Here is a 15,723-nt window from a genome sequence, read left to right on the forward strand (position 1 = left end):
TTTATTTAAATGTATTCAGCAGTGATATTGTCAAGAATATTTAGTTTGTTTGGAGTTGTTGATTTTGTAGGGTATTTTACTTGGCTGGGTAAATCTAGGAGAAAGTACTAGAGGAGAGTGGACAAGGGATAATCACAGTCCAGTGCTGGGATTTAGCTTTGCAGAACATGATCAAGTTGGACCAAAGCCTTGAAATTTCCAAAACACCAGGCAGTTGGTTTTATCTGCCATTTGTCTAGGTTTTTCTTTATGCATCACTGCTCAGTAAACTGAGAAATGGAGAAATTAAGGCTATATGTACATGATTCTTCATTACACCCTGCAAACATACCTTAAATGATATATCCTTTTTGATATAATGTGTCCTCAGCTGACACTTAGGAAAATTGTTTTCTCTATTTCACCACTGAGAAGCAAGGAACTATGAAGTATTTTACATTTAACCAGTTGCCGAGGTGAGCAGCTCCAGTTTGCATGGGAAGGGCGCACGGGAAGGGCGCTGTAACTCTGCTGGCTTGACCCGTGGTATCCACCTGGCAGAAGGCCCCGTCCTCCTAAACTCTGCACCCACCACGACTGACTCAACTTCCCAGACAGGGCTCCAATGGGAATATGCTGCCAGTCTTTAAGACAATTGTTCTCAGGATACCCAGCCCCCTGAGCTGGAAGACAGACATAGGGAGCAGAATGAAGCTCCCATAATCCAAGAAGAAATGTTTAGCATTTGTTACACCACTTAGACATACGTAAGTCTATGGGGTCAGATAAGATCCACCCGAGGTTATTGAGGGAGCTGGCAGATGTGCTCACAAAGCCATTTTCCATCATTTATCAGCAGTCCTGGCTAACCAGGGAGCTGCCAGTTGACTACAGGTTAGAAAATGTCACATTCACTTGGATCCGGGGAACTACAGGCCTGTCAGTCTGACGTCAGTGCCAGGAAAGGTTATGGAGCAGATCATCTTGAGTGCCATCACATGGCACATACAGGACAACCAGGTGATCAGGCCCAGTCATCATGGATTTATGAAAGGCAGGTCCTGCTTGACTAAACTACTCCTTCTATGACAAGGTGACCCACTTGGTGGATAAGGGAAAGACTGTGGATGTCGTTTACTTGGACTTTAGTAAAGCCTTTGACACTGTGTCCCACAACTGCCCAGGGAAGAGGTTAAGTCACCATCCCTGAAGGTATTTAAAGGACGTGTAGACATGGCACTTAGGGACATGGTTTAGTGCTGGACTTTAGCAGTCCTTGGTTTATGGTAGTACTCGATGATCTTAAAGGTCTTTTCCAACCTAAATGATTCTTTGATTCTACTTTCAGTATAATACATGCAGTTTGATACCTCACTTCTAGTCTGGGAGCACACCAAAAGAACATTTTCTGTCAGAAATTACACAAGGTGCAACCTCATCGACTTCCTTGTCTCCAGCTTTTCAAATCTAGCACTCACAGAAATAGTTCAGTCCTGATAATATGCCTGCCTCCCTACCGGTAACTTGCTCAACATGAAAAGGAATCCCATAGCTGAGTTCAACAGATAGATTCTGGAAAATAATCTAATTTGTCAGCTAATGGGACAACTTTTTTTTTTTTTTTTTTCATCTGGGATCAATACAGATGATGTTCTTTCAAACACACAGGAAAAAAACCCCCAACAATTCTCAAAACAAATCATTGCAGAGTCTGCAATTATCCGCATTATTTGCAGTTGTTTGCATTGTTTTCCTGACTTCATTTTTTCCCATCATGTCTTGTTTTTCTTGACCTGTTTTGCCTCTGTTGATGTTGGCAAAATAGAAGTCATACTTTTCTCTGGTGTCAGTCCTATTAGCTTCTGTGTTGTCATCCATCATTGCTATCAGAGTACCTTTAGGTGGTACGTCTTGAAATGAAGGTTTGTCAGGCATTCATTTGCTCCCAACGTTTTCAGAAGTAAAAAATGGCAAAAGCCGGAGATACAGTCTACTGTTACAGACAGATAAGGTCTTGGAAAAGGAAATCAGTGCAGGTGCATTTTACAACTAGCATAGAAAAATCTGTCTACCTACAAACTAATGAGATTAAAATAACAGTAGAACAAAGGAATTAATTGAAAGGGTCATGAGGTTCTTTACAAAAGGAAACTAACTGTACTTTTTACAATGGATGTCACAAGGCCAGGGCAGCCATCATGCTTTGCACAAGCTGGCATTGTCAGCTTCGGTATGAACTTTTCTTTTAATAATTTTGTCTTGATCAGAAGTAAACTCTTCGGAATATAAGATATCTGCCCTCCTGATTCAAGAAACCCAGAGAGCTGAACGTTTTCGAGCTGTTTAATGGGTCACAGCTACTGGTTTTCCTGACTGATAGTTTTATGGCAGTGCTTTTCCTCAGAATAACATGTACCATGTTTGTTACTGAACTTGATTTGTTAGTATTGTAGACTGAATCTCTGTTTCAGGCTATAACCTAGGAAATAGGGGACCACCTAAATAAATACACAGAAGAAGATGCAATTAAAATAACAAATGTGGAAGGTTAGCATTCTTCAGACCATCCCAAAGGAAGACATTTCTTGACATTTCTCAGATAACTGAACGGTGACAGATAAGCTGATTTAGCTGAAGCAGTTTGTAGTGGCATCATCTGACAGATGCCTGCCCTGCTGGGATCCCTGCAGATGAGGATGCACAGACCTCAGTTCACATTAGCTTAAACTGTCCCTGAGGTGGGTTTAATAATCGCTGCTATGTCCTGCTCTGCCTCCTCTATGTGTGTGACGACTTTCCGAAGAAACAGTCCTGTGAGAGCAGTAATGTCTTTAAGTCACTGAAGGACCAGAGATTTGGAGCTTCATGTCTTTTTTCCTATCACGCTCACTTTCCACCTTGACGTGATGATTTTTCAAATTAGGATGGATGTTCCTATTAAACAATAGGGTTTCAAAGTCAGTTGCCATTTAATAGAGTTTCATCAAAATCCTTCAGCTTAATGATATGGCCTCTTACTCACCCACGACATGGCCTGGGCTGTGCCAGTTTGGCATTGCCTTGAATTGCAACTGTGCAGTGCTGTTCCCACCATGCAACGATATTCTCAAAGCACAGCACCTTTCTTTGGCACAGGTATTCCTCCTAGAGAGACGGGACAGGAAGAGAAAGGAGATCTGGGAGCAATCTTTTCAGCCCTCTATGCACACGCGTATATGATCCATATCTTACAGTAATTTGAAGAAAGTTTACATTTCAATGGACAGCAATGCTAGAGGAAATTTTTCTTGTCTGTTGTGGTTGTACTCAGCGCTCCTGATTCTGTGTCTACAGTTTAGAACATGGTCAGTTGTCCTATGCTTCCTTCATAATTAATGGGAGGAAATGGCCGCAGTTCAGTTCCTTGATTTTAGATGTCAGCTTTATGATGAAAACAATCATTCCCCAGCAATGTCTTTTTCTTTATCAGTTCTCCATCTCTCAGCAGAGGTGGTAGCTCAGAAATAGGTATCTAAGTTTGCATGCATGAGTCCTTGTCTCAGAGCCCAGAATTTTCGTATTGTTTGCTTTTAATGAAGATATTTGACAATCTTTCTCCTTATATATTTTCTCTTAAAGAGGAAGGTATAAAACTGGAACCTTTTTCTATGAGAAATACATCTTAGTGCTTAGTGCTTAATACTAGAAGATGGCACTCCTTTAAGGAGGGAGCAGAAGGAACACCTTGTGTGGACTCAGTATGATCCTACGTATGCAGAAAACCAGCATCCCTTCGGACTGTACCATTTGCTAGCCATACTTCTTCCATTCTAAAGCACTTCCTTTTCCAAAATGAGGATCCAGACTGAATTGTATAGAGTATGGCTAAAATGGTGGCCAAGGCTCTGCTCTTTCTCTTGATTCCAGAGGACCCTAGAGCTCTGAAACAATTAATGAGGTGGCTTGTCTCTGTTGCTAAAAAAACAGTCTAATCCCCCATACATACGCTCTTGCTATTCACACATTTAAAATCCCCACAGTGATATCAATCCTAGAGTTGTCTTTACAGTAAATAAACAATTTTAGGTTCGTATTTAAAATCCTCAGCTGACAGATTAGTAAGGCAATGACTCCAGGTGCCTGTTGTTTTTGCAAGGCATGTGGGATGAGAGGTGTTGTCTGATGAGAGGCGACACACACAAGTTGAAACCTGGGAAATTCTGACTTGATACAAGGGGAAAAAAATGACTGTGAAGGCAGTAAAACACTGGAACGTGTTTCCCAGAGACGTGGTGGAATCTGCTTCCTCAGAGATGTTCAAGACTCAGCAAGGCACAACTCTGAGCAACTTGATCTGATTAGACCTGTGTCAAGCAGGCAGTTGGACTAGATGATCTCCAGATGTCCCTTCCAGCCTAAATTATTCTAAATTTCTATAACAGTGACCAAGTTACGCTGCAAACATATAGTGCCCAATGAATTGGTTTTATGATTTTTTTTATAATGGTTCTTTCCCCATTCACGTTCTACTACTGTGTAAATCTTTGCAAAGTATATTCTCCTGAAACCTGTCTGGTCTCTAAGAATTTTTATGAATTCAACTGAGGTCAAATTTGAAAGCACACCATAAGGGCAAACACTAAAGAATTTAAAACAGATTTTCAGCATCTTTAACTCACACATTTTTTGAGTGCACTTGCAGTTGCATTTTCCTATTACTTTTTATTTTTAGTTTTAAACAATAATCTATGCCAAGAACGGCTGAAAATAGACCTATTAAAGTGTAGTCTTGCACAACAATATCATGTTATAGTATTGACATAAACTATGAAATTATCTCATATTTTTTGCTTCTTCTCGTCAGTGTAGCATTTAAATGGCAGAGTAAATTTTGCCTAAAAAAAACAGCAGTGGATTATAAAAAAGGACATTTTTTCGTGACGTTGTATATCAATCCACTTCCAATTTTCTATTGTTTCCAGCAGCGTTGCTTTATGCTCCTTTTTTCTATATTCCATAGTAAGAAAAAAAATAGATTCGTGCTGAGCCTGGAGGTTTTGAAACCTTCCAAGAACAACCAGCTCCCTCAATTATCATCAGCCGTTTCTCTGTGGGTCAAGACAAACAGTTCCCTTTGTGTCTACCACAGAATGCTAGTTAACATCTTGAAGATTTGCATGCAAAAGCTCAGAGAAACATCCCAGCTCGAGCTGAGAGGCATGAAATACAGATTTCAGGGAAGTCAAAGGGAGAACAGCACAGGAGAGGCACTGCTGTGTGGTTTGCGAGTCTTCACTGTTGCTCCTGGAGATGCATAGCTATTGGGACCGTTAGGGTCCAAAAAGGGAATCAGTACCTAGTTGGCATGTAGGAATTGTATTCTTACCCCATTGGAGATCAGCAGTGGATTAAATTGCAGATTGTTCATGTTTCCCCACAGTCGTGCAACATTGAGAGTTCTATTCTGGTGCCTTTGTGCATCCCATATGCTGTAAAAAGCTGATTTAGATGTATTCTCTGATGTTTCGTAGAGTTCAAGGACAAAGCACCTAGGTGGCTTTCTCACTTCTCTGTTTTCATAACCCTTTCTTCTCCTGCAGTACAGATAACTTACTGCTGTTTGGGGGAATAACAACCAGATATAATCATGGATTGCAAGTGCTCACACACTTTTCTACCGCATCGTTGGATAAAAATTGTAAAATGCATACAGAGACCTCAAAAATATGAGCTGTTATTGATAGTTGTCGTACTACTCCTTGCAACTCTCCATGAAATCCTGGGCACAAACCCGCAGTTTAATAAATAGTTGTATTTTAAATCTGCAAATTTCAGAAGTGATTAATTTATACAAGAGGTGTTTTTTGACAGAAGTGAAAACTTTTGATTTATGGTGCCCTAATGCAAACTCACCTTACGTTCTAAGTGTAAATGTGTTATTTGTGGAATTTTTACATTAAACATGCTGTGATCTGTCCAATTACATCTCCTCTCCCACGAGAGATACACTAATCCAGACATTGGTCCTGCAGTACAGAGTGGCTCATACTGGTCTGCATTTTTTTCGCTAATACTCATAACAAAACATACCACAATGACATCAAGCTACAGCCTTTGCAGAAGGGGATAAGAGGATATGAGGAAAAAGGAAAGTGATTGTAGCCATCCTTATAGTCCTTTCCGCCCCTTCTCCTGTGGCAGAGGGGACGTGTTTTTGCACAGCACTCCCTACGTTGTGGGGAGACATCGACTCCACAGTGGGACGTGTGCGAAGGACAGAGATGGACTTTTCTCTTAGACTGTTTGGACCGAGGCTCTTTGTACCTGTGGCAGTATTGCTGGGGCCTAATAGTTTTGGTACGGTTTGGGCAAAATATACATGTAAAATGAGGCACTATTATGGTTGCACATCTAGCTAGTTAGGTGGCTAGGAGGTAGGGGTGTTTAAAACGCCTCTTTGTTTGCCAGCTGCTTGATTAGAAGTGAAAGGCTGCCCACAAATGTTGGGGTTTTTTTTTGTGAAAACCTCTAGAACAAATGGAGACTATGAATTTTAATCTCTGTATTTTATTTTCTTGATCCTCTGTTGCACAGGGCAGCTTTTATGCCCCGTCTGAAAACTGCATGCAGCATGCATACAAATGGCATAAGGACCTCTGTCATCTGCTCTTGAATGCTCAAAGAGGACTTCACACGTACTACACCCTCATAATGAAGGAGATTCCTGATTTACCACAGCTGAAATTGGGTAAGTGAACAGACATTTAAAATCACTGAGGATTGTACAGTGCTGCATTTTCAATACACATTGTAGTACAAAAATTCTTGGGCTTTTCATAGATTTTTAGAGGATTTTTGTCCCTGTTTTCTGACTAGTGGGGTTTTTTTTTTGCGCGATGTTAAAGATGACTGCCTTCTCAGTTTATATAAATCCTTTTGTAGGAACTGGAGGTAGCCTGATGTGTAGAGGGGTAAAATGTTTTGATAAATTTCTCAAAATACTTGCTTTTCAGTGATTTTTGTCCCAGTTGCTTTTTGAAGACTTGAACTTCCAGTTCTGAATTGCCGTGAGATCTGGGGAGGACTCTAACATCTTTTTTTAAAACTGAAAAGAAAAATCTGAAAGGTGATATGAGTATTTTTGAAACATATTCCCTCATTTACAATTTACAATGTATTTCTTCCCTGCCAATTACATAATTACAACTCGCTTTTTAAAATGATTGTGTTTTTCTTCCTAATTTGATTGTTTAATAGATTTTCTGGTTTTGGCAGCAGCTTTTTTTGGCTAGTCAGGCCCGTTGGGTCCAATGTGCAAGTGCTGGCTGGCTGGGTTTGCGTGATGGAGCTCTGTAATTTGTGCTTAGTCATGTTTGTAACGACAGCATGAGCTCCTGTGAAAATGAGGCACATCCCTGACTAATTCCTGCTCTCCCACCTATTTCTTTGAATTCAAGGAATGTGGCTCATGATTTCACATCTGTGTGTTTATGTCTTTGTATTTCTGTACACAGGTTTTGATGTTATCAGTTTGTTATGTTGCAGAGATAATTATATTAGGAGACTCGATTACACTGGCCAGGAGATTTAAAAAAGGAGCAAAACCCATTTTCTAGTTTCACTGTATAGTGCTTGTACACAAGAACTATCAAACATAATAAATTATACTTTACAGACTTACGGGCTTTATAGCTCCTGTTTTCCACTTCATGTTTTGTTCCCCAGCATACATTTTCCTTCAAGATAGCCTAAAACTCTTAGGGTGGGAAGAGCACATACTGTGTTATTCAATCCAGCTATGAGAAAAAAAATAAATTACAGCATTTTTATTTGCAACTTATAAGCTCTCAGAATCCAACAAGCAACCAAACTCATGCTTCAGGCATCTTGGTTATCAGGCACATGTAATAGGTGATTTGTGTCTCACCTGCAGAGGCTAATAGGTTGGGAGATGGCAGTTATGTATGGTTGGTTGACCACAACTTGAACTACCCCAGAGCATATATGGGCTTTCTAAATACATTTAGCTTGGTTTTCAAATGACTACCGGTACTGAAGCAGGCACTTAATTTGCAAATGTGCTTGTTGGAATGCATGCAAATTTGCTAAATGCAAATACCCTTTTTAGCCTCTTGAGCAAAGTGCTATTTGCATCATTTTATTCAGAGTCTGAAAATCTTCTGAAGATTTAGTTTTAAAGCTAATCTTCTGATGCCTGTTGCAAAACTCAGCAAAACCATGGGGTGTAAGATTCAACCAGTATGATGAATATGAAAAAAACATTCATATCTGTCTCCTTACAATCATTAGGAAGAATCAGGCCCATTTAGGACAATAAAATATGTTATCTGACAAGTAGTGCTTTATGCCTTGGGATGGCAGGAATCGCACCTTGCTCTTGCTCATTTTTCTCCATTGACCAGGGAGACAATGTAAATGACTCATTCTGTTGTAAACATCTATATTGGTCAGATTAATCTCGTCATAGGTTTCTAAAGATAGTCAAGATAAATCCAAGACTGTAAGTCTCTGCAGACTTTCTTAATTATTATTTTTTTTTTTTTAGCTCCCTGAATAGCATATAAAAAAAAAATAGCCTTGTTTAGACATTTAAATTGGGAATGATTATTTCCCATATGTGACCAGCTGAGGATGGCTCTTTTCAAGGCGCTACCCATCTCAGTTTCCCCGTTCCCATTCCTTAGTACTATTTAAGAGTCATTTGGGGACTGGGGAGGGGACTGGCCTGTTGGTTGTTCTGCTTTGTTTTTTTACGGATACTATTAGAAAGCTCCGCATTGCAAAATCAAGCTGCCAAAGTCGGAGAGTTGATTTATGTCCTCTTTTGCCTTATGGTCAGTGGTGCATTTAAAGTGGAGTGTCCCTGTGCTGGATTCTCTCAGGACTACATCAAAGCACTGCTTCTTGCTGTAGGAGTGGAGAGGTACTGCACACTCCACAAGGCAGTACAGAGGTGCCCAACCTTCTACTAGTTGGACATCTGGTATCATTTACACAGTCCTGTGTAGCACAACAGGGAGAACCATTTCTTGCACATCAGTTGCTCAGACTTTGCCACGGTGAGACTTTGCATTCAGTTCTGGAGTTGGCCATAAATATTAAAGGCGAATAAGCAAACTTTTAGTAAAAGAGAGGGCAGACAATGAAAAGCCAAATTCTGTCATCTTTGTCCTGTCAACATCATTCCAGAACTTTTACAGTTTTAGTGGTCCAGGCTATATGAGCAGAAGCTGTACCTGCACCTGCACCAGTACAAGGTGGGTTGTGGAGAACCCACATCCAAACAGAAACTTGTCTGTCAGGAAAGAATATCAAATAACCTATTTCTCACATGAATAAACAGCAGAGCATTAACATTTCATATTTATTGTTCTCAACCCTGATGTCTGTCTTTGTGTTTTTTCCCTAGAGAAGCTATCTGTGGAAGAGACGTTATCTCAGTTTTGTACGGAGCTGCAGGTATTTTCTTCAGCAGAATCTGCCCATACTTTTTTCAAGTCCATTTTTTGAGTGCTCTGAGACAGCCCAGTCACATATTGGAGTGGGGAGAAAGGGAATGTGTTGCCAGCAGAAAGTTTGTTGAATGTTCCTCTTCCACCAACAATTTCACATAATTTCAATTAGTCACTTACAAGATGTTTCTGTCACTTTTAGCAAGTCACCAGCTGCATTGCTTTAACATCCTTTAGTGAGCCTAGCCCTGAGTATGAGAGTATGCAGAAAAATACGGTTTGGGGGTAGGTTGCAATTACAGCTTTTATGCTGACAGGAGAAAAGACCCTTTGGCAGGTTGTACAACCGTATCTTTTCAAATAAAAATGCCTCAGTATGTAGGGTAGCTCATGGGATGAAAAAAGTGATTTTGGCACAGAAACAACTGAACTGCTCTCTTGAACTTGCTTCTGCCATGTTCATTTCAAGTGAGATACAAACAAGCCCTCAATGGTGCCAGGAAAAAATGCAAGCGTCAGCTGATCACTGGGGAAAATCCTTTCTAATCTGAGATTTAATAGATTTGATATCCTCAGTTTATTAGCAGGAGGGACAGCATAAGGAAGAATGACAAAATAACAATTAATGGAGGGAAGCTGAATCCAAACCAAAATGGAAGTGCATTCACACTCCAGCTAATTTTTGTTAGCCATAGGTGAAAAATATTTGAAATGGCAAATATTTTAATTTTAAGTCATGACCTGGATAATTTGCAAGAAATCTGATTTCATATGAATATGATTTAGAGAAATATAAGTTACTGGGTTCAGCTCTACTAGATCTGGAAGCTGTAAGGGCATAGGAAGTCAAACCATACAATCTGTGTATGTCTCCTTTGAACTTATTTTCTCTTTGTCTGGGAAAGTCCAAGTTGGCTTAGCAATAGCAAGTTAATGCTAGCATTAATTTCTCTGTATTTTCTAATTTCTGTACAATCCTTGTTCTCCCAAAAGGCTTATTGACTTGTTTTGCATGACAATATTAATAAAACCAGACTGCTTTGACTGTCATTTGATAGCTGCTGGGAAGAGCATAGCAACAGATAGGTGAACACAACAACTGGAACAGCTGGTCGTTTGGAGCGTTATAAAAACTTTGGTTTTCTTGTACGTCATGAAAACATTTTGCCTTAGCATCCTGGGATAATAGATTTGATCCATCTATGCATAATGTGATGATAAAGACAGTGAATTTGCAGACGCTCTCAAGACATAAATGTTGAACTCTTGTACAATATTGGTGGGAAATAGGCACAGCATTGACCGTCCCTGCAGTGTAAGTGCTGAGGTCACATGTACTGCTGGAAGATGTACAGATTAGTATTGGCAATGCTCTCCCAGTATTTTGCCTCTAGGAGTATATGAACTAAACCCATTTCTTTTCAGCAGAACATACGAAAAACAGTTATTTATAAAGGAAGAAAATGCTATTAAAAACCATACAGAGAGAAGCCTGTGGGGTTAGTCTCCCATTACCACTGTGTTACCAGAGCCAGGTCCATGTTTAAAACTAAATACAAACAAAAGAAGGGGAAAAAAGTGAGTTTAACCTGACATAGCTTTGTATTCAACCCAAGAACACAGCAGGTACTCAATGCAGGAAAAAGTGGAAGGGAAATATTTTTGTAATTGTGATTGATTTGTCAACAAACATGCAAAAATAACTCCTCAAAAAAACTTCACGATTTGTATTGTGTGACAGTATTGTTAAAGCCAGACTACCCTGAGTGGGGCTTGAAAGGTGCAGTCACAGGGAACAGCCCAGCAGGAGGTATGTGAATGGAGTAGCCAGAATCACATTTGGTGGTCATTTTAATTGCTGGGGTTTGCTCTGAGGGACTTAGTCCCTGGGATTTGACCTGCATTGCTAGTGTTGTTAAGCTCGTCCTGTGTGTGGCAGTGCAGTAAGGGTCTCACAACTAGAAGCAGACATTAGTCTTTTCCTCCCTTCCTTCCTTCCTTCCTTCCTTCCTTCCTTCCTTCCTTCCTTCCTTCCTTCCTTCCTTCCTTCCTTCCTTCCTTCCTCCCTTCCTCCCTTCCTCCCTTCCTTCCTCCCTCCCTTCCTCCCTTCCTTCCTTCCTTCCTTCCTTCCTTCCTTCCTTCCTTCCTTCCTTCCTTCCTTCCTTCCTTCCTTCCTTCCTCCCTCCCTCCCTCCCTCCCTTCCTTCCTTCCTTTCCTTCCTTTCCTTCCTTCCTTTCCTTCCTTCCTCCCTTCCTCCCTTCCTCCCTTCCTCCCTCCCTTCCTTCCTTCCTCCCTTCCTCCCTTCCTCCCTTCCTCCCTCCCTTCCTTCCTTCCTCCCTTCCTTCCTTCCTCCCTTCCTCCCTTCCTTTCCTTCCTTCCTCCCTTCCTCCCTTCCTCCCTTCCTCCCTTCCTCCCTTCCTCCCTTCCTTCCTTTCCTTCCTTCCTTCCTTCCTTCCTTCCTTCCTTCCTTCCTTCCTTCCTTCCTTCCTTCCTTCCTTCCTCCCTAATATGTTCAAAAGGTTAAGAACCAATAAACTAGAAAAACAGCCATCATACACTTATTCCTAGTATGGCTTGCATTAATAATGCATCTTCTTTGAAGACTGTGCTTCTAGTTTATGATGTAAGAGGCAGCTTACTGACTAAACAAAAAAACCTAAAAATCGACATACAGCATATAAAATTGAGTGCAGTAAATAAGGTAGTGCCCTGCCTCTGCAAAGAGAAATGTTTGGGCAGGATCTTTTGTCTACCAGTATCCCCCTGGTTTTTCCAGTTCCAGAATGGGTACTGGAGCTTGTGCCATTTTTGACAAGTTGTTAAACCCAAATAGCACCCAAATAATGTAAACTCCGTGACAGTATCTGTGTTGTCCATACACACATTTTCTGTGTTTCTCTCTCTCTCACACAGACAATTTGCTTTTAATCAAGGCTTAGTTTGCAGTGTCACCAATCTGGAAACTACCTGCATAATAAAATGCGAAAAATAAGGAGGCTTTCAGCTAGACTACAGTCCTAACCCAAAAATGACCTGGCTGATAACTGATAAGTGATTCCTCTGGTATCATTTCTGGTGTATTTCTGGTAGTATTACCGCTTTCATGGAAGGAGGTAGGGACCCTAGGAATAGAGGACTCAGTTCTGTGCTCTTTGTGCCAAAACATGGAGGTAAAATGCAATGTCTGTCTCTTGTTAAAGACATTGTGAAACCAGGGAGATTGATATGCAGAGACTGCTGCTGACATGCACTTCCTGGTCTGCCGAGCTTTAACACGGAATTGCAGCCTAGAGCTGGAGGGCAGGGAGGGCCCCAGCATGTCCTGGTGTGGGAGAGAATCAACGGCAGACTCTGGGATGTCTGTTTTCATCGTGTGTTTGGGGATACGGTGGTTTGGGTTTGGGGTTTGTTGTTCGTCCCCCCCGCCCCAGTTATCCATCTGGTTTCCTAGTGTGACATGGCTGAGAAGGCTCCTTTTGCTGCCAGAAAGGAGATGACAGCCATGGTTTATTATTTCAGAGCATCCAGCACCATCTGGTGGATAATTTGGAACCCGCTTTCTTTGATTATTTTTTTTCCCAATTACTACATCTGCAGTAAAGTGTCCACAAAAAGTGAGGCTGTTCCCACTTCTTGCTCTCCAATTGTGTAGCTGAGACCCTTTGTGCTAAAATACATGGCTTCTAAAGAGTAAAAGAAAAAGTCTCACCAGCTTTATTTGGGGTAAAATAAATAGTAGCTTTAACAATAATTCTAAATCATGAGGAATTTTTCTTGTTGTTGTTGTTCCTAAAAGGATTTAATCTTTAATAAACTGATTTGCCCTCTCTCAAAATGTCCTCTCTCTCCTCCAGCTTCTGAGCAATCCAGAGAAGATAGCAGAACAGATAAGCAAGGACCTCGCCTGGCTTTGCTCCCACCTCCTGGCCCTGTGGACCCAGTTCCTGGAGGTGGCAACTCTCCACCCAGAAGTCACAGCTTATCTGACTCAGGAACATCACATGCTAAGGGTACTGTTAAAGAAGTTAAAAGCAAGTTCAGTAATGAGAGCTTCCTGATAGACATTAATGATTTAGCTGGATATATATTTCCAATACTATTCTGCCCATATGAGTATTTATTGGAGATGGGGTAAGCAGGACAAGGGGTGAAGATGAGGTGAAGCACAGGATTTGAAATCACAGATTTCAATTTCTGAAATGAAGGCTGTTACTTTTATGGGGCCCAGGATCCTGTGTAAAATTAATAGACTTCAAACACCAGAATACAATGTGGAACGGGAGGTGGCTGGGAAGAAGTAGATACCTCCTGTACTTGCTAGATTTCCATAAATCATGAACATTTGTTTTAAAAAGCACAAGCATCACAATGTCAAATAACCAAAAATAGATGATTTTACCTAAACCTCTTTCACAAAACTACCATAAGGAATATTGACTTGTTCTCTTCACTATGTCATCTATATCTATATCTATATCTATATCTATATCTATATCTATATCTATATCTATATCTATATCTATCTATAGTTCTCACCTTTCGCCTAGTGAGGTGCACACCTCACACAAAATATTGATATTGTCCATGTGGAAATTGCTTCTTGGACTTGATAATAAAGAAGGCACAAAAGCACTTGCCTTTTGAACTAACTTTGTCAGATCTGCTTATCTGATTATCTCAAAGTGATGTGTCTTCCATTAGGGTGTTTTTGGTTATTGACCAGACCTAAGTTCAGCACATCACCTGAGCTGAACTCGTAGTCTGTTCTAATCATTAGAGAAAAGGGTAGGATTCACCTTGCTTAGATATAGGCATCTACAGTGTAGGTATTGATGTCTCAGCTTATGTTCTGCTTCCTGTCAAAGTCAGTGGAGGTCCAGTTACTCTCTAGAGTAATAAGATCAACTCTCTGGTTGCTTTCCCAAAGAGCATGTTTGAGCTTGCGAAAAGGAGACATAAAATTCAGGAAGAGGTGACCGATGCTGAAATTCCCCTGGTTATTTTGACTAGGTCTCCCTTAACTATCAGCCAAGGGAACCAACGCTCTAGGCTCCCAGCTCCAGCAAGGTAAATCCCAGCCTGTGGTTCCAGCCTCCATTGATGCCGACTGCCTGCTTGATCTTTGGCAAATTACATACTTTTGTGTGCTTCAGTTCCTCCCCATATCAGCTGTGTGTAACGATACTTTCTCAGCTCTGGAAAACAGTTTGAGAGTTCCAGATGAAAAGACTTGCTAGTAAGATACAATCTTTTTGAAGAGACGGTAGTGCTTTTTTTAGAAAGGTCGTTTGTTGGAGCACAACTGGGATTTAGGGAGATGCTATGACGTATGCTTTTCGCTACCATTTTCTGACACTGTAACAGAGGTCACTTTTACAAATATTATTAGTAATGTACGGGCTGCAGTTTAACAGCTTAGTACATTTGATTGCATATTATGCTTGATTCATTGAAACTCAAAGCTTATTCCAGGGCAGATAGCAGCACTGAATTTTTTATAGCTTATTTCACACTCTGTGCTCTGCCAGCCGCTTCAGATCTGTGACTCTTTTGTAATTGATTATCCAACATTGAACAGATCTAATGTCCATGAAGAGATTCAAAGAACTCTCGTTGGTAAATATCATGACATAGGCAGATGTGTTTCTACCACGATAGGGCCTATTCTCCTCTGTGCTGGTATATAAGGCTTCTTTTACTCTCTTGGGAGTCACTGTGGATGTTCCCATAGAAGTCACGATCAATTACGAGTTGTTATAATTTAGTAACTCACTCCACTGCTGCTATATGATTTGCATGGTGGGAAAGCGAGCAAGCTTCTCAATTTTAAGATTACAGGGGAAAACGGGAAGTTTTAGAAAAGTAGTCAGAAGATGCACATAAGCAAATCATGATTTACGGTCAAGGGACATTTCTTACCTCCCAGTAAAATATGCAACAACACCAGCTGGTGTGTGCTGGACTGGGAAAGTAAAGCAGAATTGAGTTCTTTGTGTCTTTCTGTCACCAGAGTGGTGCAAAGCAGACAGAGCGTACTAAGGAATCTGGTCCTGACAGTCTCTGCTTTGTTATTCACTTGATTGTACTTGGCACCTTTCAACAGATCTTAGGATTTACTTGTGTGTTTCTCTCTCAGGTGAGGAGATTCTCAGAAGCCTTCTTCTACACCGAGCACCAGAAACTCGCTGTGCTCACATTCCAGGAAGGCCTGTAAGTAGCCCATTGACCCTTCCCTGTCACTGGAACAACTGAAAATGTAGTTTAAAACATTTTGCAATGAAGATTGAGGTCT

At 40.8% G+C, this 15,723-nt stretch overlaps 1 protein-coding gene across 1 annotated transcript in view; it reads left to right on the plus strand.

The window, feature by feature from the left end:
• FAM135B (family with sequence similarity 135 member B) overlaps nucleotides 1-15,723 on the plus strand; it is a 151,503-nt gene that overhangs the window by 117,285 nt on the left and 18,495 nt on the right. Inside the window, exons 7-10 of the mRNA XM_054191529.1 lie at nucleotides 6,553-6,706; nucleotides 9,389-9,438; nucleotides 13,286-13,441; nucleotides 15,568-15,641. Of these exons, the coding sequence (XP_054047504.1) occupies nucleotides 6,553-6,706; nucleotides 9,389-9,438; nucleotides 13,286-13,441; nucleotides 15,568-15,641 (434 nt within the window). The remainder of the gene's footprint in view (nucleotides 1-6,552; nucleotides 6,707-9,388; nucleotides 9,439-13,285; nucleotides 13,442-15,567; nucleotides 15,642-15,723) is intronic.

The sequence above is a fragment of the Rissa tridactyla genome, chromosome 2, assembly GCF_028500815.1.
Source record: "Rissa tridactyla isolate bRisTri1 chromosome 2, bRisTri1.patW.cur.20221130, whole genome shotgun sequence".
Lineage (NCBI taxonomy): Eukaryota > Metazoa > Chordata > Aves > Charadriiformes > Laridae > Rissa > Rissa tridactyla.